We start from the raw sequence: 24,032 nt of genomic DNA, 5'->3' as shown, positions 1-24,032 counted from the left end.
CCTTACTAAGATGCAGTTTGTTCGCTTCCGGGTGCAGAAAAGTCGGAAGTTTTCTCTTTAATTCGGTTTTCATCGCTCAGACGTCGACGTGCAGACACAAAATGGACACAGAGAGACCCGCAAAGGTTTGACCGTGGTTTGTTGTCATGTGTGTGTCCGTCATGACATCATTCAATCAGAAATTATGTCGTCCAAACAAAAGCCATCCTGTTTCAGCTTTTGTTTTGATGACACTGTTTTGTTTTGTTTTGTTTGTTTTTATCAGCAGCTCCTCTGTTGTATTGCGTTATACAACATGTCCGACCAAACACAGACATCGTTGTAGTTCTTATTTATCAGAAGTATTCAAACATCCACGGATGCTGACTGGTTGTTTCCTCCTCCACAGCTGGAGTTTGCAGTGCAGATGACATGTGAGAGGTGTGCAGAGAAAGTCAGAGCAGCTCTGGAGGGGAAACCAGGTGAGAAAGCCTGGCCATGTCCAACAAAATTAAGAAAAACCACTTTAGCTGAGCTTTTAGCAGCCACTTGTTTCTTTCTGACCTTCGCTGCATTTACAGTCTACTTATTGTGTTGAAGGTGAGACCGGAACCAGTGTCTGTTTACACAACCTTCCAAAAACCTGACAAAAATTACACACAGCAACACATTAATGTACTTGCAGCAGAACTCGTTAATACTAACATAAAGGTTAGTTCAGACATTTAAAATTGAAATAACTCACATGACAGGCGACATTTATGAACACAGAAAAACAGTGAAGAAGCTGAAAATGGATAATCAAATGGCTTAAACGAGTTTTTATTTGGTCTACTGTCAGTATGTTTGCATCACCGTGTAGGTCTCTCTCTCTTTCTCTCTCTCTTGTTTTTTTTTTTTTTAACTTGTTTGTGTCTGGTTGATGGCAACACTCATTAGTGCCACTGTGCTTGCAGGGGTGAAGTCTGTCAGCATTGATGTCAGCAAGGAGGAGGTGTTGGTGGAGTCAGCTCTGACCAGTGTGGAGGTGCAGGCTTTGATAGAAAGCACCGGGCGCAGGGCGGTACTCAAAGGCATCGGAGGATCAGAGCGAGGTGATAAACAGCAGGAGTGAGGCAGAGACTCAAACCTTTTGATCAGATATTTATTGACGGATACTGTTTAAGACTATATTTAATATTTGCGATCTGTGGCAAAAGGATTTGTGTTTATTTGCAGTTGAACAATTTTATTTTTGTGGATAGATGTATAAAAGTCTGCAGAAATACACGTGACTGAGACGCTGTCACTGAAATGCAGCTTCAGTTGTTCAGTCCCTGCCACTGTCCCTCAAGTCAGTAAAATACATCCAGGATGAATAAATCAAAAGTAGACGACGTGAATGCACATATTCCCAGAGCACTGGGGCTTGGACGTGGTCAAGGGCATGCTGCATGTGATCGGATGTGTACTGTGAATGTTAATATGTCCCTGAGGACAGAAGGAGGAGGAAGAGTGCCAGATCAACTGTGTGGTAAATATTTATTACAGTCGCACACACTTGGTCATGGTTGATGTGCCCCTGCCCATCACGCAAGGATCAGGAGTATGCATAAAAAAACATTCAGTGTCAGCAACATGAACTGATCTGAGCAGCCACCTTAGATTAATTTGTAATGCTATTTACTCCTGAGCGTTTCTAAACGCAACCTGATTGAATCTCCACGTCAAGATACTAAAATTGAAGCTGTGTTGTTTAGAATGTGTGTGTGTGTGTTTCTTTTAAATGATAGATCTGGGTGCAGCAGTGGCCATGCTGGCTGGTGTAGGAAAGATCCAAGGGGTGGTGCGTTTCCTGCAGTTGTCAGAGGAGCGTTGCTTGATAGATGGGACTATTGATGGTTTGGTGCCTGGACTCCATGGCCTCCATGTTCACACTCTGGGGGACCTCACACAGGACTGCAGCAGGTAGAGTCAATGAATTATAAGAGCTTCAACTGAATTTTACTACTACTACAGCAGTCCCAAGGTGTACAAACGCCCTTACTTTAAAGTAACGGTGCCAACTATAACTTATGGACCACCTCATTCATAAATCAAAGTAATACTTAAGATGAGGGTTAGGCTTTTTCCTTGTTGGCTTCATGACATGGAAAAAAATTAGAGGATGAGAGAGTTGAGCCTTGCAAAAAAAAAAAATCTGACTGAAAATACAGAAATCTCCTGGATACATGCAGAGTGGAGGTAGATGGCTCCAAATACCATAATAACCAAGGCTTTGCTGTTTGCAAGTGGAAACAGAAGAGTTGCCAAATTCATACTTCAGCAATTCGTGTCAAAAATCCCCCAAATTAAATTTAAAATATGGATATTTTTCTAAAAACAGTTAACTCATCTAGGAGAATTTTATGCGTCGACAAGTTTCAAATGTATTCAAACTGTCAATTGCCGTCCATGCAGAAAATGAACAGACCTCTTCCACCCCTCCATGCCACAAACTCTCCTAATTATTATGACCACAATAGCACACACGGAACTAATCTTGCTTACTCAATTCAAAATGATTATGATTTTGGCTTCTTTTCTGCAGCTGTGGAGAGCACTACAACCCCTTTGGGAGACAGCACGGTGGACCGGAGGACTCCGAAAGGGTACAGTTATATCGGCTTCTGGACCACTATTTTAAAAACATTATTTGCAATAGCTCATTTCATGTTTTACATTTAGATGTAAGAGGATCAAAGAGCAGAACATAAAGTAAATAAATATTCTTGTCTAATACATTTTGACCCATTTGCTCCTGAGATATAATAAAACTTAACAACACAAGCCAAATGGAAAATGGGATATCCCTACCAGATTGCCAAATTTGTCCCATGGGGGCTGTTTAGAGCCATTGCCGCTGCAGGTGTTCAATTCTCAGTAAAGCCTGTGAGAGAGCAGCAATTTTCTTTTCTTTCATGCTGAGTGCTGCTTGTGTTTTTGTTTTTTGTCTGCATGATTTTTTCACTGTGTGTAATGTTGTTATGCATCATTCCATTGTTGTGCAGCATGTAGGTGATCTGGGAAATATTGTTGCTGGACCAGATGGCAGAGCCTCATTTAGACTAGAAGATACTCAGTTAAAGGTAATACGCACACAAAGTCATATTTGGCACAAGGAGTACATCTTCGTAACTAAAGTATACTGAGCTCAAAGAGGATTAAGGGAGCAAAAACAGGACAACTCACATTGCACAACGATGAACAAATACCATCTGTGCCATATGTACATTTATGTGAATATCCAGGTGTATATAATTTATCATTATCAATGATTTATCGTTTTTCTTTATTCTCATACTGACATTTTGGGATTATATTACATGACCTGCTATGATTGATGCGTTGGTGCCTTCGCTGCAGGTGTGGGATGTGATTGGCCGATCACTGGTGGTGGATGCAGAGGAGGACGACCTGGGTCGAGGCGGTCACCCTCTCTCCAAGCGGACTGGAAACTCTGGGGAAGGGTGGGTTTTAGTCAGCTGACTGAGTGGAGAAAAGCAGTGACGGGCAGCTGCTGATCCCAGATCTGTTCTAATTATTCATGCTGTGGTTTGCGTATTGGAAGGTGTTTGTGGTATTTTGTTTACTCCCTATTCATACACTGATCTTTACTTCTGTCGTCTTATAAGTGGGTTATTCAAAAATGCAAGTTTAGGATTAAAAAAAAATTCAAAAACATAATTTATTCATAGCTTTGGTTGCCGTGCTTAGTATTGCCCTGCAGTGAATAAAATTAGTATCCATTAATTCATAAATAATTCATTTAAAATAATGCATGTTAAACTACAGCACAGTCAAATATAAGCATATGCACTTTAGAAAGCTCTAGTAAAATAACAAAACTGTTCCACTGTGTCGCTCCCCTGCTTTATAGACTGGCATGTGGGATCATCGCCCGATCTGCGGGCCTTTTCCAAAATCCCAAACAGATCTGTGCCTGTGACGGGGTCACGCTGTGGGAGGAGAGAGACAGGCCGATTGCTGGGAAAGGTCGGAGCAAGACCAGCGCAGAGACGCCGGCAGCACACCTGTGAACAAATACTAAACACCGCTCTGGCCAGAGAGAAGCAGAGGATGTTTGTCGAGAGGAGGGTGTGGAGGAGGAACGTGTTGGAAAGGCAACAATTGATAAATTGCCTTATTTTCTTGAACGTCCTCTCTGCGATAAAATGAAATGTTCCTGCCCTCTAAGGGATTTAATGCACTAAAGCTGATTAAATCAGGCTGGTACTTTGTAAAAGTCACCTCTAAACAGCTAGATTATCCATTAATGCTGCTATGTTTGTCGTATCAGTCGCCTCCAACACGACTGTCTCGTCACCATTTTAATTAGCATAAATGTGAGATCCTAGGTATCCATTTTATCTGTGTGCTTTTGGGGATAAATCCCTTTGAATCTCTGATGAGAGCATAAAGTAAAAATAACAATTTCTCATCGGCCATCTCTCACAACCAGAGGTACTTATCTCTGAATGTGTTGATGTAAAATTTAGTATGAAATATGTTTGTATTTCAAAGTTTTTAGGAGGAGAAAAAGAAGAATCAAAACCAAAACAGGATTAGAAATGATCTGACAGTGAAATCAGTCAAATCACACACAAATTGAACAGAATAATACCTGAAATATCTGAGAAGTATTGACTCCAGCTGGACCAAATGTAGGGAAAGAAGAACGAGACTGAGCCCAAACCAGGATGATTGAGGACCATCGAGTCACTCAGGCAGTGTTAACGTCAACACAACAGAAGATCACAAAAAAATGGAAATAAAAACGGAGGGAACAATGTAGCTTTAATGGAGGCGAAGTCTCGAGACACAGCTGCCACATTGGGGTGTTCATGTTAAATTCATAAATTGTGTAAAGAGATTAGAGCAAGCAGTGGAGAGAGTGAAAGGGCAAAGGAGGGGGGTAAAAGTTTCAGTGGGGGGGGGCTTGTAAGAACTGCGTGGTCAGCAGTTTTCTCATCATGGTGTCTGAGTGTGCAGTTTCTGGGGATAACTTTAAAACCATAACGCTGAAGGAAACACTGCTTTTTTTAAACTTTCCTGTCTAAGTTTGTCTGCGATTACGAGGAATGATGAAAAACACTCGTTGACTTCTGCCTTGTTCTTGATTAAGACAAATATTTGAGTATGCGCAAAGTTGTTGCATTGATTTCTCAGTTTGACCATCTGTCTTGTCCTGGAAATGCCTGAATGCACCTATTGAACAATGTTCAGTTGGTGTCTTTTTTCTTTTTTTGGTGAGAGCTGTGAATGCAAATAAGGATTATTTTGAATGTAATACATGCTTTGTGCTTAATTTTATATATATATACACATAATTTTTCCTTTTGAAATGCCAAACAATTTATGAGTAATTGCTTCAATAAGGCTTCTGTCAAAGAGAACCATATATATTCAGCTGTTGTTGCTATAAAACGAAACATTGAAGGATGTTTGTTGTTTTTGTTTGATAAATTATTAATTTCCTGTTCTTAAACAACACATTATAGTTCTTCCTGATTTATGAATCTGTCAGTCTTAAGAGTGTAAATGCTACATTAGCAGTAATCGTGCGTCCTCGGTGATTAATATATTTCTTTTCTTCCTGGCTTTTTTTTTTTTTTTAATTGAACTAACTAACTCACTTGTTGCTTCCTCCCTGTGGACCCGAACCGTGCTGCGTTCAGGTACCCTTCGTCCATCTGGACCGTGCTGGAAATGAAAGGTTCTTGTGTGGTGTTGTTTTTATTTATTTATTTAATTTTTTTTTAAGCATGCATTTGTGATTTTGCACGGCTGGGTTTAGTCTGGATCCAGCATCCTCCGGGGTGCAGCAGCGGTGGCAGCCCCAGCCCCCACCCCCCACCTCCTTCCTCTGCAGGCTTTCCAGCAGTATGCCCGACGCTCAAACGGAAGCAGGCGCTACCATTTTGAAACGCAGCACCGCCTAGGTAAGATGGTAGATCCTCTTTTTTTTTTAATGCAATCGCCCCTCTTTTCTGCAGCATTATTCCCATCCGAGCCGTCCGGGAGGTAATTAAATCCGATTGGTGTCAAAGCTGGACTGTTTTCTTCGGGTTTGTTGCGGAGACGGAGGCCGTTTTGGCCGCCTTGTTGCACTGTGTGTCCGGTCCGGTGCGGAAAAATGTGATTGTGTGTTGATACACTGTATCGATCTCCTCCTCGGAGCCTGTTGTTATGATCAGCTTTTCATAAAACTAACATCCGGCAGTGCGCTTGAAATAGTTGAATTACTGCTTTTTATTCTTTTCTTTATTTTTCCTCATTGCTTGTATTCGCCTTAGTCCCCCCCCCCCCCCCCCCCCCCCTCCCTTAAAGCATCCAGTCTCGCCATTCAGTTTCCCAGCAAACGTGGACAAAGCCTCAGTTGTGTATTTGAAACATATTTTCTCATCGTTGTTGTTATTTTATTTGCTTTTGAAAGACTCCAGCGGTGCAAATGTGTTGACTCAGCGTCGTGCTGCGTCATCACAAAAGCGGCTTCTCCTGTCTGTGGCATTATGGATGAATTACTGCAGCTCTCTGCATGTTTTCAGGAGGTGTAGCTGAAGAAATAAATACATAAAATAATGATAAATAGAAATGTCTTCCTCTGGTGCTTTGGCTGTAAAGGTTGTTCAGGTGTTGGCCAGCCTGGAGCAACACTCCTCCTCACTTTGACCTGTAGATCCAGTAGATCCACAGGCCGCTGAGGAAGGATGCTGCTATCACCCCCCCCCCTCTGTGTGACTGGACAGGTAATCACAGCCAGCTCAGAGATGGACAGCTGATAGTGTCCAGCCGTTCAGAGGTAGAAGGTGTTTGTTATTATGAATCTGGATTTATGGCCGTCCTGGCAGGAAAATGTGTGGGATTGTATCTGAGAAATTTGAATGTCAGCCGAACATGCTGTTCATTTTCTTTGCAGCAAGCTTCGCCACCGAAACCTCAAGGACGCGAGCGCATTACATTTATTTTCTATTTCAGAGATTGTCTTACAGTTCATCTGTGTTGACCTTTTGTGTTTTGCTTTTTTTTAAATATTATTCCAAGAACTGTAACCATAAAATGATCACTTTACTGGCATTAATCAGGTTAGTTTCTTCCGGCGCTTGTTGGGATCAGATAAAAGTTTCATGTTGGGGAAATATTGTAAATCTGAGTTAATAGCACCAGCTCCCTTACGGACATTTTAAGCCCCACAAAAGAAAGCAAATAGCTTGGTCGGCCACGTCCTTTTGTAGTTGTGTGTCTGTTTGTATGTTGAAACACCAGCAACACTTCCTCTTTGTCAGATTACTGGAGGGCCACAAGTGTGGTTTAGTTAATCCGCTCCCTTATCTCTGAGCAAAGTCAAGCACGCCACGTCTTTTGTTTCTCTGCAGCGCCATGGACAAGAGCCACACAGTGAAGCTCTTCGTGGGCAACCTGGCGTTGGACACCACCCAGGAGGAGCTGTCGGCCATCTTCGAACCTTACGGCCAGGTGGTCAGCTGCAGTGTGCTGCGACAGTTCGCCTTCGTCCACCTTCAGGGCGAAGGAGCCGCAGAGCGCGCCATCCGGGAGCTCAATGGACGAGAGTTTCGGGGCCGGAATCTGGTGGTGGAGGAGTCGAGAGGACGCCCGCTGCACTCCACCAAGGTGTTTGTGGGGAATCTGAGTGGGATGTGCACCACCGAAGATCTACAGCAGCTGTTCCAGACGTTTGGAAAAGTTCTCGAGTGTGACAAAGTCAAAGGTGAGTGAAGAGCCCGGAAACAGCCGGATTGTTTTCAAACACTCGCTGCTGGTTTGATCAAGCGGTGGAACCGGTGGAAGAGTGAGGCTGTGCTGGTCGGCGATAGTAGCTCAGTTTTATTTCACCTCCAGTACAAAGTTCTGTGTGCAAAACAAGATAAACTCCCTCATGCTTGTTTAAAGATAGATGAGAATCTGAGATAGTGTCCTTTCGTGCTGATGATAGCAGTGAGTGAGTAAGTGCTTGTGGCGATGCCACAGTGATCCTAATTGTTGTCCCTGCGCTCAATGACAGCCAGGCATTCCTCTTCTGCAGGCTACGCCTTCGTTCACATGGAGAACAAAGAAGATGCTCTCCAGGCCATCGAGGCCCTGCATGGCACCTCGTTTAAGGGCCGCCCATTGTCTGTAGAGCTGTCCAAGGTCCAACCCAGCAAGCAGGCCCCGACAGGGAAAATCCCCTGCGTTAACTGTGGAAAGCAGGGCCACTATGCCGGAGAATGCCCTGTGGGCAAGCCTTCTCTGGAGCAGTACCAGAGTCAGGCAGCAGTCCTGGCCGCTGCTGCAGCTGCAGCCGCCGGACTTCCTCTGCAGGTCCAACAAAGCGTGCACAATTCGGTCTACAACACCTCCACTTTTGACCCCACGTACGCGGCTCTCACTGGGATCACCACAGGCACACGCACCGATGGGAATCCGGTGAACCCGGCTGTTTATGGTGCCCTTGCCAGCCAGGTGTACGGTGCCAATGTCGCCAATCAGCTTTACGGTACGGTGGCCAGTCAGGCAGCTCTCACATCAGGTGCCACCCAAGTGTACAGCTCCATAACACCAAACATCTACGGTCAGGTGGCTGCAACTCCCGCAGCGGCAGCTGCTGCCGCCGCCGCTGCCGCAGCCGCCTACACGACACCAGTTTACACCCCAACTGTGGCCAACCCCCCCGTCTATCTGGCTGCTGCACCTGGAATAGAAATGCCAACAGCAGCGGCCGCGGTAAACCCCACCTACTCTGTAGCTCCAGCAATTTACGGTGCTGCCACACCAGCTTACACTCATTTAAGCGCCATGGGAGCAGCGGACCCTACTACAGCCATCTTTGAGGCAGCCAGACAGGCGCACTACTTTGCCCAGGGCCAGCAGGTTGTGGCCGAGCAGCAGACGGCGGCGGCAGCGGCGGCGGCGGCCGTGGCAAAGTCCGGCGAGAGGGACCGTAGTCCCCTACGAAGGTCGGCGCCTCTGCTACCAGACCCGGTGATGAAGCCATTCATGTACCAGCGAGCCAAGCCGCGCCGACCTCTGCTCCCCACACCTGCTGGGCGAGCAGCTGAAGAGGCTGTCGAGGCTGCAGAGGACCCCATGGCCAGGTAGGAGGCGATCCTAGAGATGATCCCCTGAGTCAGGCTTTTACAACATTTCTCAGAAAGGATTAATGCTTGGTGTTAAAGCCCTCTCTTATTACGCTTCCTGTTGCTAAACGCTACCATCAATGCCTTTGCCCTCTTTCTTCCTGTACCCTCCCTCCCTTCCTTAACCGGCCCCCTCTCCCCCCTTCCCTCAGGTACTATGCGGAGTACTACCAGCAGCTGCAGCAGTACCCTCAGTTCCAGTATGCCTACCCCCCACCGAGCACAGTGACAGCCATCCCGGGCATGCCGGGGGTGCAGGCCATGCCAGCAGTCCCTGCTGTGCCAGCGATGTCAGCCCAGCCGGTCGCTACGCTGGATGCCCTCAGGCCAGTGGTCCCCACTGCTGCGGCAGTGGCAGCCGCCATGGCTGCGCCCAGGGTGTATGAGCCGCCGTTGCCGCCGCCCACGCGCAAGGAGGCCATCCTCCGCCGCCCTGAACTCTCCCTTCACACGCCTGAGCCCCCCTTCCGATAGTCGCACACAGCTCTCTGCCCCCCATCCTTCCCCTCTTTGCCCTGAACCCCCAACCCCCACATCTCCTCTTCCACCCCAACTTGACCACCTTACAGCAGCTGTATGTGTGTGTGTGTGTGTGTGTGTGTGTGTGTGTGTGAGAGAGAGTGTGTGTGCGCTTCTGGGGGGCTTAAAGTGTGTGTGTGGGGTAGGGTTTGAAAATGGGGGCTCCTTGGTTTTATAACCTGCTTCATGAGGGACTCTATCAGAGAACCTTGGTCCTGTTTGCGTACACACAGTGCGGCCATGAAAGGGAGGCTCTCATCTGTTGTTCGGGCATTCTTTGTGCTTCTCAGTTTTACTTTTTGATCGTGCCAGTCTCACACTTGTGCCAGTATTAGACCGACCCAGTCGGTCGTTTCATATGCCTTTATTTCCACAACCCAGTTATGATTTTCTACGGCCAAATCTATGACAGACGAGACATCGGTTTTGAACCTCTCAGCCATCCTCCTTAGGCCTAGATGATCAGTTAGGGCAGCTAATTTGAAACCTTTTTTGCCTTATGTTGAAGACTTTAGATTTATAATGTAACCAGAGGGGGAGTCAGAAAAACACATCTTGTGTACCGGCTGCACTGCATCGTATCCAACAGAACCAAGGTTGGCGTGTTTTATTGGGGATTGGGGTCTTTATTTTTTATTTTTATTTTTATTTTTTTATCTTGAATGTGAAGTGGATGTAGTATGACTGAATGGAAGTGAGAGAGAGAGACGTGCAGGCTCCTGACCTTGCAGCACACAAACAGCAGCGTGGACTGCGCATTGCAGGAGAGAGAGAGAGAAAAAAAAAAGCAACGTAAAGCACACATAACACGTACTGTAATGTATGTTTAGATCTCTCCTTGACCTTTTTCTATGAATCCCTTCTTCATCTTTAACTACGAAGCTGAAAGACACTGCTTCACCTCTCTCTCTTTCTAACTACAGCTGCCTACCTCTGACAGTAAATTTCAGTGTAGAGTCTATTCTCTTCTTTTCTATTCTGTTCTCTTCTATTCCTGCACCTCTCACCCAGTCAGCAGTTTATTTCCTGCCTCCTCGAAAAAGGTACAAGTTCAGCAGTTTAGCGGGGAGCTGGATTTCAGTGACAATGATTTTTTTTTTTGGTAGATAGTCCTCCTTCACGTTCAGAGGCCTTTCTTTTTAAAATCGTTTGCATTTTGTTTGTTTCTTAGCGTAGTTTACATGTGATTAATGGGATGTAGTGAACTGTAAATGCGGAGGGGGAAAAAAAAACAAAACAACGTATGTGACTACTGAATGAGCTGTTTACAACAAATCTTTACACTGCATCCTTTTAGGAATCATAATATGTGACGAGCTCGATTATGTGCCTATCAGCTTTGAGTGAAGTGCATTAAGTGGAGGGATCTCCCATCTTTTTAAGTGCTTTTCGACGTTACTTTTTAAACATTTCAAGGAACTGAGTCCCCAGAAGGCTGCAGGCGTTCTCGTGGACTTGTAGTTGTGTATTACTTTAGTTTTGTACCGTCGGGTTTTGAAAAAGCCACAACTTGAGCCTTGCAGGTTCACGATTAGCCGCTGGTTCTAAGCGAAGCAACGATAGCACCAATGAATTGAGAGATGGGGCAGTGTCTTCCAGTTGCCCTGGCTATCCTCATTTTTCCAGACCTGCTTCAGATTGTATTTGTTAAAAAAAAAAAAAAAATGTCAGTGTCTGTTTTATCCCGGTTGTTGTATCCGATAGGTGGGCTCCGCAAATTCCACACATCTGGTTCTACAATCCCTTAAAACAATCAGCTTAAAATAGTTCCCCGCTCCCCCCCTTTTTTTTTTTTTTTTTTTTTTTTTTTTTGCAACTGCCATTTGACAGCGGTCTGATGCACACAGACACCCCCCCCCCCACCTCCTTCCCCCACCCCTCCCTCCCTGTGGTTTTTAGTGGCTCACAGTGTAATCTTTTTGTGTCTTATATACAAACACATACCAGTTGCATCCTTTGTAGAATCATGTGGTTTGCGAAATGTCTTGTTTGCCATGTTTGAGACGTTATTTTTAGAGAAGTATTTTAATTTTGCCTCTTTTTTTTTTTTTTTTTTTTAAGGAAAGACAAACTAAAGTTTAAAAAAAAAAAAACAGCATGCTTTTTATTGAGAATATGTATACTATAAACATTATTATAATAAAACATGTTTGGCTGACTGTTGTGGTAAAAGAAAGCAAAGGGTTTGGACATTTCCCCTTCTTGTTTATTTTGTTCTTCTCCATTATCTGTCTCTCTTGTGTAAAATGACCACCAGACCCATTTGACTGGGGACCCAGGGGGAGACAGGTGTAGATGCGGGCCCAGCTTTGCTCTCTTTGGTCAGGGTAAGTGCGGGTTGGTGCTCCTTTCTCTCTCCAGCCTCTCAAACAGTGTGCATCATCTCTGTGGCGGGAGTTTGCTTGAGCAAATGCATTTCGTAACTGAATTCTGGCAAGAAATCCTTGCTAAGGTACTTTTTTTTGTGATTTTTAATGCAGAAAGGATTTTTTTTATGCACTGTGAAATCACATTGAGAGCTGGGGAGAGGCATACAGATAGAATGGCCTGGGTGCATTTTGATCTGTGGAGCAGTCCTGTTCCTGGGGTTGATGGGTGTGCGTCTGGTCTGGTCTGGTCTGGTCTCTCCCTGCTGCACCAAATTCTACCCCTCCGTGTGTCTTTGTGTCCACTCTACTCTCAGACCTGCATGTGTGATAATCTGTAACTGCTGCAAAAAGAAACTTTATAAAAAAAAAAAAGGCCCGCGACAGTCCAGCTCTGAACTAACTATCTCAACTGAATTAGGTCACCGTGCCACCTGGAACGGCCGGCGTGCAGCCGTGCGTGAGCGTGGCAGCGTGAGCCATGGGGACGACTTTTAGCGCGACGCCAACGCAGTGGGAACTTGTTCTGTCTCTCTTCACCACCAAGGTAAATGAAAAGCAAAACAGAAACAAAAGCACTGACCTCACCTCTCCCCACCTGCCACCCCTCCTTTGACTGTGCCTGACCAAACAACCCCTCCACCCACCTCCTCTCCTCCGCCATCAACCCCTCCACCCCATCCCCACCCCACCTGTCCCTCTCCCCAGTCCGTTACTCCTCCGCTGCAATGGCAGTGCCACAACTACAGCCTTGGGCTTCTCCTCGGTGGGGGTGGGCGGGACTGGGCTGCGACCACCTGCCCCGCCCCCCCTCCCCTTCCCTCCCCTTCACAAGACTGACTCCTGTGCTCTCTGTCCTGCTGGTGTCTTATTGTGTGTGTGCGTGTGTGCGTGTGCGTGTGCGTGAGTGTGTGCGTGCATGCGCAGGAAGAGAGTGTGGATGTCGTAAGAACTTTTTGGGGAGTACTGTATTGATCGGTGAAGCTTGGCTCATGCGGACACCCCCCCCGCCCCCCCGACCCCTTTGCCCCTTTTGCCCGCTAGCCAACTCCTCTCCACCGCCGTATTCGCCGCCCTCACCCAGCTCCCTCCCTGTCCTTCCCCTCCCTCCCTCCCTCCCTCCCTCCCTTCCTCCCCCACCTCTCCCCCCCACTGTCCCTTTGCGCCTCTCCTCTCCGCCGTTTACACACACACACACACACACACAGAAACACACTGAAACACACACAGCGCTTTTTTCCGCCGCCACCGCCGTCGCCACCTTGGATCTGGGTTTCGTTGGCTCTGGCTCGGACTCAACTTCCAACCAGAACCACCCACCTGACCCAACTCCCCCCTCACTCCACCTCCCCCCACCCTCCTTTGTTACTATAGAGGCCTGGGTGTGCCGCTGCCGGACTGGTAACATGACACAGAAAGACTTCAATGGTGGACAAATCGCTTTGCTAAAACTGTTGAATGCTGGGTTTGCGCCACATGGCTGCCGAAGAGATCTCATCTCCTGTTTCCCAAAACTACTTAGCCTCAATACGTCCAAAAAAGATTAACCAACCTTTAACTGTAGAGGTCAGCAATCCCCTCACCTTTGGGGCCTTCGCAGCATGCGTGCCAATCAGAAACGTCCTATAAGATGGGCCGAGGTACGAGGCCAGCCTGACCTGTAGATTCTCATCAATCTCAGGGTTCCTATAGGACTTTTCTGGGATGGCGGCTTTATTTCTCTAAAACTGTGATCAGCTGGACCGGGTGGATATATGTGTGCGACTTGACTTGTATGTGTTCTGACCTGTTCAGATTGTCCGTGTGCTGAGGTAGAGAGCTAAAGCGGGTTTTGTCTTCTGTCTGCCTAACAAAGAAAGGGGAGTGAATAGGTGAGTTTGTAGTGGAAGCTGCTCCTTGGCGTCACCTTCCTGATCTTGGGGGAACCTATTTGTTGCTGATAATCGATACACAGGCCAGAATCGTTCTTTTAAACTGGACAGTTGAATGTCCAGTGTGTGTCCTGATGATGCTGCCTCATCTCTTTCTTTTTTTTAAATTTTTGTTCATGTGGGGAGAAATGACGCACAACCAGCCAGTTGTATTTAAATCCCTCTTTATAACATGCAGCAGCAGAATGAGCCGACCTGACCCCCCCCCCCCCCTTCCTCACCTCCATGATCAGGACGTACGGTTGTTTCTTTTGTCCATTCAGGTGTTTGTGTGTTTGGGGCTTCTTGTGCTCGGTTGAATGCAGCCATGCATCTCTTAAACGCTCCCCCCCCCCCCACCTGCTCTGAATTCACGGTCACACTGTACTGACAGCCAAAGCTCGCTGCAGCCTTCTCCCTCCCTACTTTCCTACCTCCCTCTGCCGTCTGCAGTTTGGACAGCTGAAGCTTTATAAATCTAGATGCTCTATATGCATCTCTATATGGAGATATGTCTCTGTGTTTTGTGCGTGTGTGTGTGTGTGTGTGTGTGTTGGTTTTGTTTTGTTTTTTTTTTTTTTGTGTTTGTTTGTTTGTTTTTTGATGGGATCCCGCAGGTTACATCAGCTCTCCTGCAGCAGCTGAGATGTGCAAGTGTGCGCACATTTGGAACGCAAACCGCTCCGGTTAGGTTTGAGCACAAACCCATATTAGACCATATTGCCTTTTGAGTTTGCAAATGGCGTTACAATAGGTGTCTTTAATGTGATGGTGACTATTCCAGCCCTTCTAGCACAGATGAGAATCACAGGTATCAGACTCTACTGCAGCTCGCCCTGGCCGTAGAGTCGTACCACAGCATTACCTCTGCCACAGGGGACGGACGCCACATGAACTCCTGCAGAATGAAATACAATTCAGTACAGTATCCTGCTGCAGGGTGCGGTGGCGATGCTTTGTATTCTGAGGGGTCGCTGTAATTTTGTCCTCCCCCGAGCTGAATGTGTGTTTATTCGCCACCAGATGGGCAAGTCTGTCTTTTTTTTTTTTTTTTTTTTTTTTCCTCGTGGTCCATATTTAATCAAAAATTTAAAAAGCATTATTGTTGTTGCTGATCAAATGATTTCAATCCCTCAGCTTAGTAGCAGCACAGTAACGTCTCTGATGGTAACTACAAACAGCCACACAGTATCTAAATGGGTTAATGGACCAACCTGAGTGTAGTTACATTCAAATGCCTGTTTAGTTATGATATGAAGCTTTCTAGTTTCCAAAGACACATCGGGGGGGGCCGACTAATGTGTCACCCTGAGAGAATAGCAATCTGGATCTGCTCATTTCAAATACAAAGTTAAATGGGATGGGGAGATGGGGGGGTGGGGGGTTTGTAGTTGATGAATGTTAGATGAAATGTTTGCATCAACATGTTTACTGTGAATGACAAATCCTCATATAAACACCAATTATATTGTACCGTTGTAGATTGCATATATATGCCTTTTAACTTGTATTTCTTAAAATGTCGAGGCATTCTTTTTTTCAATCTGCATGCAAAATCATGAATAAATAAAGTTTTAGCTCACAGACGCACCTGAATCTGTTTTTTATTATTATTATTATTTCTTTAGGCCATGAATATCAGCTGATGGGTTGCTGGATACGCTTCAGTCTGTTTTGTGAAAGAGAAATAAATAGTGTGGAACAAGATGGTTTCAGGTCCAGGTCTGTTTTACAGTGATTTTATTTATTTTATTTTGGGTGTTTGAGGTTCAGTCCTCTTATTTTTTTTTTTTTTTTTTTGAGGGGGGGCAGGAAGACAAACTACAGGACCAGGGTTGCCACTGCGGATCAGTAACAGCAACAGGTGCATGGCACAGGCCATAAAAACCGCTGTGGTGCGAAGGGGGCGTGATGGACAGCTCTCCCCGCCATTCACAGGGGGGTCACCCCGCCCATTCCACCTTCTTAGGGTCAGAACCTGATACCCATGCTGTCGGTTCCCATACTTATTGGGGTGCGGTCACGTGTGCCACTTTTGACCAGGAAAGGAGCACCGGCCGGCAGGGTCTTCTGGTAGTGGGAGCACCACCTCCGCACAGGCACCTCGCACCAGTGGAGTCTGGTCTCTGCAGCCCCGACCTAAATCTCCCCCCTCATATCGAGACCCCTCACGGCGTCGTCGTCGTTTCTATCGCTGAATACTTTTTTGTCACTATAAGCTGAGGGGGACCTGAGAAGTCCTGACAGAGGCGGCACGATGACAGCTGTCGAGACCCATATTACATACAGCAACTCCTACACGATCCACCATGAAGACGCGTACATGACCCAAGAGGAGGACTGGGACAGGGACCTGCTGCTGGATCCTGCCTGGGAGAAGCAGCAGAGGAAGGTAGGTTTGGGGAAAAAGCGGGCCACGCTTGTGCCACCGCCGTGCGTAATTACGCACAGAGCCACACATGCTCCAACGATGCTGGCAAGTCGTTATTTATTAAAAAAAAAAAAAAAAAGAAGCATTTTAGCAAAACATCAGGACAAACGTGACTGTGTCACATGAAAGGGGGCATCTGCGCTGTAGCTGTCCTCTCACCTGGCACTTCAGTCTGCTGGAAGCTGCATGCGCAGATATTTTAGTTTCTCAGTGTTGTCTTTCAGTTCCCCCCAATTGCCTTGCGAAGACGTCTAAATATAATCCCTGCCCTCCCCACTCTTCAGCCCTCACTTGAATCATATTTTTTTTTTCTTAAAATACCAACTGTTTTAATGATATTAATGCAACCTGGAGCAGGTTCAGAACGCCATACTGGGTGCATAACTAAACATAACTAAAGTCAGTTTGATTTAAGTGCACTTGCTATTTTAGGCCGCATAAACAGGATTGTGGACAACTGGACAAAGTGTGTGCCAAACAGTCCCTGGCACCTTTTATTTCAGTTGTGGTGTCATTGTATTTTATCAAATTGGTTTTATTTTTCACAGAAAATTTCTGACAAACGATCACAATTTTCAGTCAGTCAACAAATAAAAGAACAAATCAATAATTTCAGCTCTAGAGTGTGTTAGTTTCTAAAATAAAGTATATTGTGGTCAGTGGGGGCCCTCAAAACAAATTTTTGACCCCGGGCCCCTCTGGAGTTTAATCCGTCTATGTCTGTGAATAAATATAACAATATAAATATAATTTTTCTATTAAATGTAAGAGGAAAAATTCAAGAGTTTGAATCGTAATAAAACAAATAAACAAAAAATAAGATAATTATCGTCCTTCGTTGACTCTCTGAATGTTGGTTCCAACATCATGGTCGCCCAACATGGCGACGGCTTGAGCAGATGAGCAGCCTCAGCGTTTTCCTGAAGCTGAAGATGACAATAATGTCAGGTAGTTGTTTTATTGTGTTTTTGCTATAACGTCTTTCATTTAGCCAAAGTCACTGCTTTTACGCTTAAGATGTGAAAGAAATATTTTACTCACATGCCAGAATTAGCCAAACGTGTTGAACGTACAATCAGATCCTTAAAATGGCTTTTAAAAAGATATTAAATCGGACTATAGGAACCTGACAGCGAAACTTCTTTCAACAAAGTGTCTGCTTGACATGTCAGGCACAATTATTGCAGAAAAAAAATCCCAGCAATTGTGAGATTACTTGACACAAGATGCACAAAATGAAAAGCCAAATTTCACTCTGGGGTTTGGTGTTATTTGTGTTATTTGATTACGTCAAAGTTTTTTGTGAAGAAAATGTTGATCATTTTCGATAGATTGTTCCACCATTTCGAGATGTTGGGCTTTTTAAGTTTTGAAGAATGTACTTTATGTTGCTAATTTATGAGCTTGTTGGCGTCTCACAGCTGCTCAAATGTCAATGATAAAAATAATCAGTCACGATCATTTGAAATCTGTTCATGTCAAAAGTATGCTGATGATAATTTATAGCCTTCACAAGAGAAACGGCACCAACTTCAATTTAATTTCATCTAATAACACCTAATCTGTTTTTTTTTTTTTTTTTTTTTTTTTTTTGGTACATTACATCACACGGCAGCAGGAAAGCAGCCTGGCGCGCTCAGATGACACCTCGCAGTGAATATGCAGAATAGTTCTGTCAATGCAAACTGCCTCCTCTCCCCACTTTTAGAGCTGAGACACTGTGACAGGCTGAGAGACCTCAACAGATGGCAGAGAGAGAGAGAGAGAGACAGAGTAGATGTACACCCCGGGTTGGTTTCACAGACCTACAAATAAACATCATCCTAAAAATACTTTTCAACTTGCTCAGCTCCAGCTTTGCTCCCTCCCTCCTCGTCTTCACCGCTCGCTGTCTTTTTGTCTTTTCGCCCCTCACTTCTTCCTCATCAATCTTGAAATGTCTCGATTCTCTTTTGTCTTTTTTCTGTCTTTTGTCCATCAGAAGAGATGCCTCTGTTTATTTATTGAATTTTTTTATTAAATCTCATGCTCCCGTTAGTCTTTTAAAGGTAAGACGATATAGCAGGCCTTGAAAAAACCTCGCTCAGCCAAGCAGGCCCCTCTCTTTAGTCTTCACCTCTTAACGTCCCAGGGGGAGTAGGTCATCGTACTCCGTTGCTCTTCTCGGCATGTAAAATCAAGCTTAAGGAGCTGATATCAGCCCATAAATATAGCCAGCGCATCATTTCGCCATGTAATGAATATGAAAGGGAACCCTCGCTCCACCTGTTCTCTTTTCTGTCCTTGAAATTTCAGTGGAAAAAGCTGCTCACCACTTGACGAAGTAGTAAAGTGTTTGTCAACACACAGCGCCGGCTGAATCTGATACACGTCATTAGAAATAGTGCGTACATGCTGTGTGTGTGTGTGTGTGTGTGTGTCTGAATTCTACATCTTGACATTGGTTTATATTTATCACGGAGCAGCTCCTGTGGACTGCTAGCGAAATGATTCATGGCTCGGTTCGGACCAGGAATTTAATTTAATAGGAGCAGGCAAATATGGTGTCAGATATTGCATCTACTGAGGGGAGTCGGATGGAATGAGCTATGAAAGGACGGCGTGATTAGATACCGCTACATCTTATGTCTGCACTTTCATCGTATCAAAGCCAGTGTAAGCCTAGAAATAAGAAGGCCCGGGTTGTCGGGCTGATTCAGGAGATTAGGCGAACAGGCCAGCCTAGGACAGAAGTAGATATTTCCATGATCTCTCAGAGCTTATTGATGTCGGCCTCATTCAGATGTGCAGCTGAGAGGTCTTACTTGAGCACATCAACAGAAAACTAGTGGATTTCCTAAGCTGAATCGATACCTGTTTAAAGATTAAGTCGGTGCAGAGGACTGTCTGTAAACCTGAACACTGGGCTTTTCATTAGAGAAGGAAATATTGTGTTTGTCGTGGCTGTATCCTGGTGCACACTTCATCAAATAACCTCCACCCACACGCTGAGGTGTGTTTGTGTAATGTATTGGAATTTTCAAAATAAACAGAAAATCCCGAGGTGACTAAGCTCGTCGTCTGAGTCGCATTTTTAGTTTTAGAGTTCAGCTGCTGACTGACTAACAGAATGACTGGCTGCCAGCACTAAACTATGAATACCCATTACATTAAGATGACTAACATCCTGTTAGCCACCCGAGGAATGCTTAGTGTATACATAAAGACGTAAGAAATAAGATTAACAGGAAAGCTCTTTTTAAAGCTGCGAAATTTCTCCTTGTACTGTATATATATATATATATATATATACATAAAAAGATATATTCCTTTTTTTTTTGCTCTTCTATTCCGCAGGGTGTACAATGAATGAAGTGGCAGAAAGCGTGATCATCTTCACAAGATTCACGTGTTATAAAGTTCTCTTCAGAAATGTGATACTTATTCAATCAGCCTAACGTGACGTCCCTCTGTGTGGGCGAGGAGAGATCTTAGGGCGCCGCGTAATCACATCTGTTCTCGTCTAATCTCGTTTCGCACTTTTAACAACTCAGCCAGCGGTGCAGCAGCCAGACAGGGTCATTGATCTCACCTCCTACCTGACGTTTTTTCTGAGACAATACTAAAACACCGGCCCCTCCGTAGGTAATTATTGAAGGAGGGATTTGCAATAATTCAGCGGTGCAAACGTTGGTTTCCTCTCTTAATAATGATTAGCATCTTAAAGTAACTCATATATCAGATCCTTCCACATTCCCTCGGGGCCAATACATCGGTGACGCTGCTTTCTGCAGTTGTGGGCAAAAGTTCAACAAAATGGTTTAGCCCTTTCCATCTTTCATTCATTCTTAATTAAACTGTGTGGCATGTTTTTTAAAATGTGCCCGACCTGCACATCAAGCTGATGGACAGTCAACCTGAAAATTTAATCACATTACTGATGTCGGGTTATAAATTTGACTTGCAGTCCCCTTCACAGCCAAGATATAGCGTTGCTACATAACGGTGCATTATAAGGTGCTGTCTCTTATTAGATGGATTACAGATGAGGTGGATTCCTTTGGGCCAATAGCGAGGGGATGAAATTACACGGTTTTAATGTAGATTGATGAAAAATAGACAAAAGAGACGTTCCCTCTTCTTGAGTGACCATTAACGGGGAAACTGATTTGAATTTCCCAACATTGGACCTGCATCTTAAATTCTCTCCCATGATTCCCTCTGTCAGGGTCATGTGATCTCTGGTCCTCTCAGCATATTTTCACTCAGTTAATCAGAGACACGTACAGACAAAAATCACGCCACAGAGCAGGAAATCAGCTTTTTCTGACCTCAGTATCTAACAATAAGAAACTAGACCGGGAACACTCGAGTGGAAGGACGCAAAATGGTTAAAGAATCTCCCCCGTTTTCTTCCCTTGACAAACCTCATGACAATCCACCACACTCCCTGACACACACGAAGCAGAAATTTTGTGTGAAAACAGTGGGATTAATTAGTGCAGTGCGCTGCATCTGCTTCTTGTGAGTATGTGTTTGAGGGTTAAACGTAAGCGGAGAGGTGAGAGGAGCTCGCAGTCAGATCAAATAGCAGTTGCTATTCCAGAAGCTGTGTCCATGTAGGGAGGCTTCTATAAACTGCTTTAGTGCCGTCGCAGGATCCGTGGGAGGCCGCAGGAAGGGCTGAGGAGTGCGTGTGCGTGACATATTCTTCACATACGCTGTATTTTATTAGAATGAAATGTCTGGAGTGAGCCGCTGTGAGAGCTGGGATGCTGGTTGAAAATGGAAAAGTTCTCGTCGAGTTTTGTAATTGCAAAAGAGGACACATGATACATCGGCGGTGTCAGAATCAGCCGGTTAAAAGAAGAAATGATGATTGATGGGCTCCGAGAGCAGCCACGTTGATCCGATCAGAGCAATCCTCCGGGTCTGTAAATAGAATAAACGGTTGGCTCTGTTAGAGAAAATTACCTGGTTGACAGTGGTATTACCTCAATTACAGTTATGTCTGCAGTTTTGTGTCTGTGCAAGCGAGCTAAACTGAAGTAAACTGTGTTTGAGGTGATGCAGTTCACCGCTGCAAACATCCCAGATTTAGTTATTATTCCTCAGGCTCCACGCCGATGTCCAAAACGGAGACTCATGTTTATGAGCAAGCAGGAAGCCACAAGCTGCCAAGTGTGTGACCTCAGTAACGAATGACTCACGGAGGATAAATGTCACCTCGACCCCTCATGGTGTCAGACCTGAACGCTTGCATTTATGCCATTCGGCCATCCTGCAGTAATGAGACGAAACCAAACACAGAAGACACTAAAATGTGAACTAATCAGGGCTGAACGTCGGCTACAAGCGACAGATATTTATAGGTTTGCGGCAGCAGAAGTTACAGTCGTCAGTTGGGACTGTGCTGAGATGTTCGGTCTCTTATAATAGGTCTGAGGTCAGGATGATATCATTATGTACTTTATAATGGCTTTAAAAAGCTGCAGCCGGCTCCAGCTGAAATATCCAATTATGAGGAGAACATCATCTTCTTTGACGTCGTCCAACCCTGAGAGGTAATTTTACGTGTGAAGTGGAAGATGTTCCTGAGCTGCAGGTGGTTTTCGTTAACCTAAGACTTCCTGAATGACGAAGCGTCCAGCGGCCGCTCGCTTTCCCAACCTACGAATAACAGAATGAAATCAGAGTTGGAAGATCGTCCGACGGAGCGATTAGGTGACGCTAATGGATGCAGAAGCAGAAGCACGCGGTCGGCGGTGACTTGCTCTTTTGGGTGAATGAATAGCGTGTCACTGTCGACAGTCATAGATCAGTTCCACACATAGACTCATGGTCAAGGTTCCTGTTCACATGGAATTAGCTGACCCAAGATCTGCCTGGACAGTTTTGCCTCTTATTTCAGAGAAAGAACTCACCCACTGAAATTAGACCCACCCCCCCCACCACCAGCCTGCCTCCCCCTCTTGCCTGTACCCACAACCCGTTCTCCCCCTCAGGCCAGCCACGGCGTCATAAATCCTCCACAACTGCTTACACCGATTTATCTCCCTCGTCATCAGTCTCCGAGTCCAGAACTCATTAAACAACAAAAGACTCAGCGCTCCGCCGCTGCCAAGCGTGAACCGGTACACTCACCTTTATTCCCCGCCATCGATCTCACAGTCAGTCAATCCATCTGTCAAGACAAGAAGGAGGGTTAAAGCTCAGAGTGAACAATGAAAGATATTGATGCCGAGCGTGTAATTGGGTTCGTGTGTGTGCAGTTCAAGCTGAAATGGGTATTACATGCACGCTTGTTTACAATTTAAAGACCCAGTGGCATAAAAGATGACTTTTGAGGTTGTTAGCTTGTTTATCAAGTCGTCGGTTTTCACAGTGCAGATTAATATTCTTGTAATTTCACATCAGAATTTCAATCATGAGGGCGGCGTGTTGAAATGTGTCAGCCACAGTTTGAGTGACGGCCATTAAATTTTGTCTCTGGTGATTTGCTCCAGTGCTTCCATTAATTTGAAGGTTTTGAGAGAAGTACTAGGCTGCCATGAAAGCAGGTACAGACAGTTTCACTCCGTCATGATAAATCTGGCTTTCCTTCTGGCGCCACCATCAGGTCGGCTTCTCAGTTTGTTAACCAATTTGGTTCATCAGTCATGATTTTCAAAATGGCCTCCCAATGAGTCTCAGCTGTAGTTTGACTTGATGTTAGCAGGTGTTTCCTGCACACACTGCTGCAGGGGCACGTTGTTCACTTCTGATCGGTATCAACCTGGACCGTGCGGCAGAGGAAGCATAATGTAAGTCAGCAGAAAGGAGTCGAGCAGGTAACAAAGTTTTCTCGAGCACACAGACGGACGGCTTTGTCAAAACAAGTGATTGACTGAACCAGGTTAGCCATCCGTTTCTCTGAGGAAAGGACAGAAAATAAACCCAGCTTGGGGGAATGATGTGGTGCACGATTGTCATTTTTCATTCTTAGAACTTGGCTTCGTGTGTTGGTGTAGCTGCTTCTGCTTCAAAATCAGGTGGCTTTATTTTTAGGCCTTTCCACGTTGCAGTGCTGTCGATGATGCTGTGTTTTGAGGGGGAAACACAGTTTGGGGCTGTGGAGACAAAATTTTTTTTTAATTCCCATCAGCAGCATGTTGTTTTGTTTGTGTAAATCTCATCCTTTAAATCGTAAAAACATTAGCCACCTGTTCTCCATCTACAGTCCCCTGTGCCTACAGTGTCACTCTCTGGCATCTGGCAAAGGCTTCATCCACTAGAGATGGCCTAGGCCTTTTATCCTCTGAACGCAGGCATAAATCCATCAGTTTGGACTCAGGCCTCGCGCTGGAGGCCGGCAGCGGCCCCCCCGTTGTCAGCAGGGTCTCTGGGATATTATCCCGTTAATCCTTCGCAGAGATGAAGAGGAAAGGAAGGCTAATAAATTGATTTAAGGGGATATGATTCACTTAGTCACATGCTGAAAATGTAACTTGAGGCCACTGTTAGAGAACTGTGTTATCTGAATCTGCAAAAGTGACATTTAGTATTTATTCCTGACCAAAATGAATGACCTCTGCTTGGTTCTTTTTAGTGTTGCCCATGTAAAAAAACAATTCAATTTCTTTGTGATTTTCAGTTTTCGCCTTCCTCCTCTCTTGTTAAATTTGAAGTCCTTTTAGAGGCACAAGGATGTTAA

The 24,032-nt window shown here is 45.2% G+C and overlaps 3 protein-coding genes across 7 annotated transcripts in view; all 3 read left to right on the top strand.

Moving 5' to 3' along the window:
* ccs (copper chaperone for superoxide dismutase) lies at nt 1-5,567 on the top strand. Its single transcript, XM_029526525.1, has 8 exons — nt 1-125; nt 389-461; nt 936-1,073; nt 1,752-1,926; nt 2,549-2,609; nt 3,009-3,086; nt 3,364-3,467; nt 3,878-5,567. The coding sequence occupies exons 1-8, from the start codon at nt 102-104 to the stop codon at nt 4,035-4,037; spliced, it is 813 nt and encodes a 270-aa protein (XP_029382385.1). The 5' UTR covers nt 1-101; the 3' UTR covers nt 4,038-5,567.
* A 173-nt stretch (nt 5,568-5,740) lies between these two features.
* On the top strand, nt 5,741-15,515 carry rbm14b (RNA binding motif protein 14b). 5 transcript variants are annotated; one of them, XR_003842147.1, is made up of 5 exons: nt 5,755-5,939; nt 7,374-7,726; nt 8,021-9,092; nt 9,287-11,980; nt 12,441-15,515. XR_003842147.1 is itself a non-coding variant. In XM_029526648.1 (4 exons), exons 2-4 carry the CDS (start codon nt 7,378-7,380, stop codon nt 9,606-9,608), a joined length of 1,743 nt encoding a protein of 580 aa, XP_029382508.1. In that variant the 5' UTR covers nt 5,755-5,939; nt 7,374-7,377; the 3' UTR covers nt 9,609-15,513. The 5 variants fall into 5 exon arrangements, 3 of the variants coding, with proteins under 3 accessions (XP_029382510.1, XP_029382508.1, XP_029382509.1); XR_003842148.1 differs by having other exon boundaries at nt 9,287-12,566; nt 13,394-15,513; XM_029526648.1 differs by having other exon boundaries at nt 9,287-15,513.
* A 671-nt stretch (nt 15,516-16,186) lies between these two features.
* The window catches only part of actn3b (actinin alpha 3b), a 23,437-nt gene continuing 15,591 nt past the window's right edge, over nt 16,187-24,032 (top strand). The window contains exon 1 of the mRNA XM_029525797.1: nt 16,187-16,321. Within this exon, the coding sequence (XP_029381657.1) occupies nt 16,187-16,321 (135 nt within the window). The remainder of the gene's footprint in view (nt 16,322-24,032) is intronic.

Source organism: Echeneis naucrates, chromosome 18 (genome assembly GCF_900963305.1).
Source record: "Echeneis naucrates chromosome 18, fEcheNa1.1, whole genome shotgun sequence".
NCBI classification, from domain to species: domain Eukaryota; kingdom Metazoa; phylum Chordata; class Actinopteri; order Carangiformes; family Echeneidae; genus Echeneis; species Echeneis naucrates.
The sequence above is the reverse complement of the archived record's forward strand: the minus strand, read 5'-3'. Positions and strand labels throughout refer to the sequence as shown.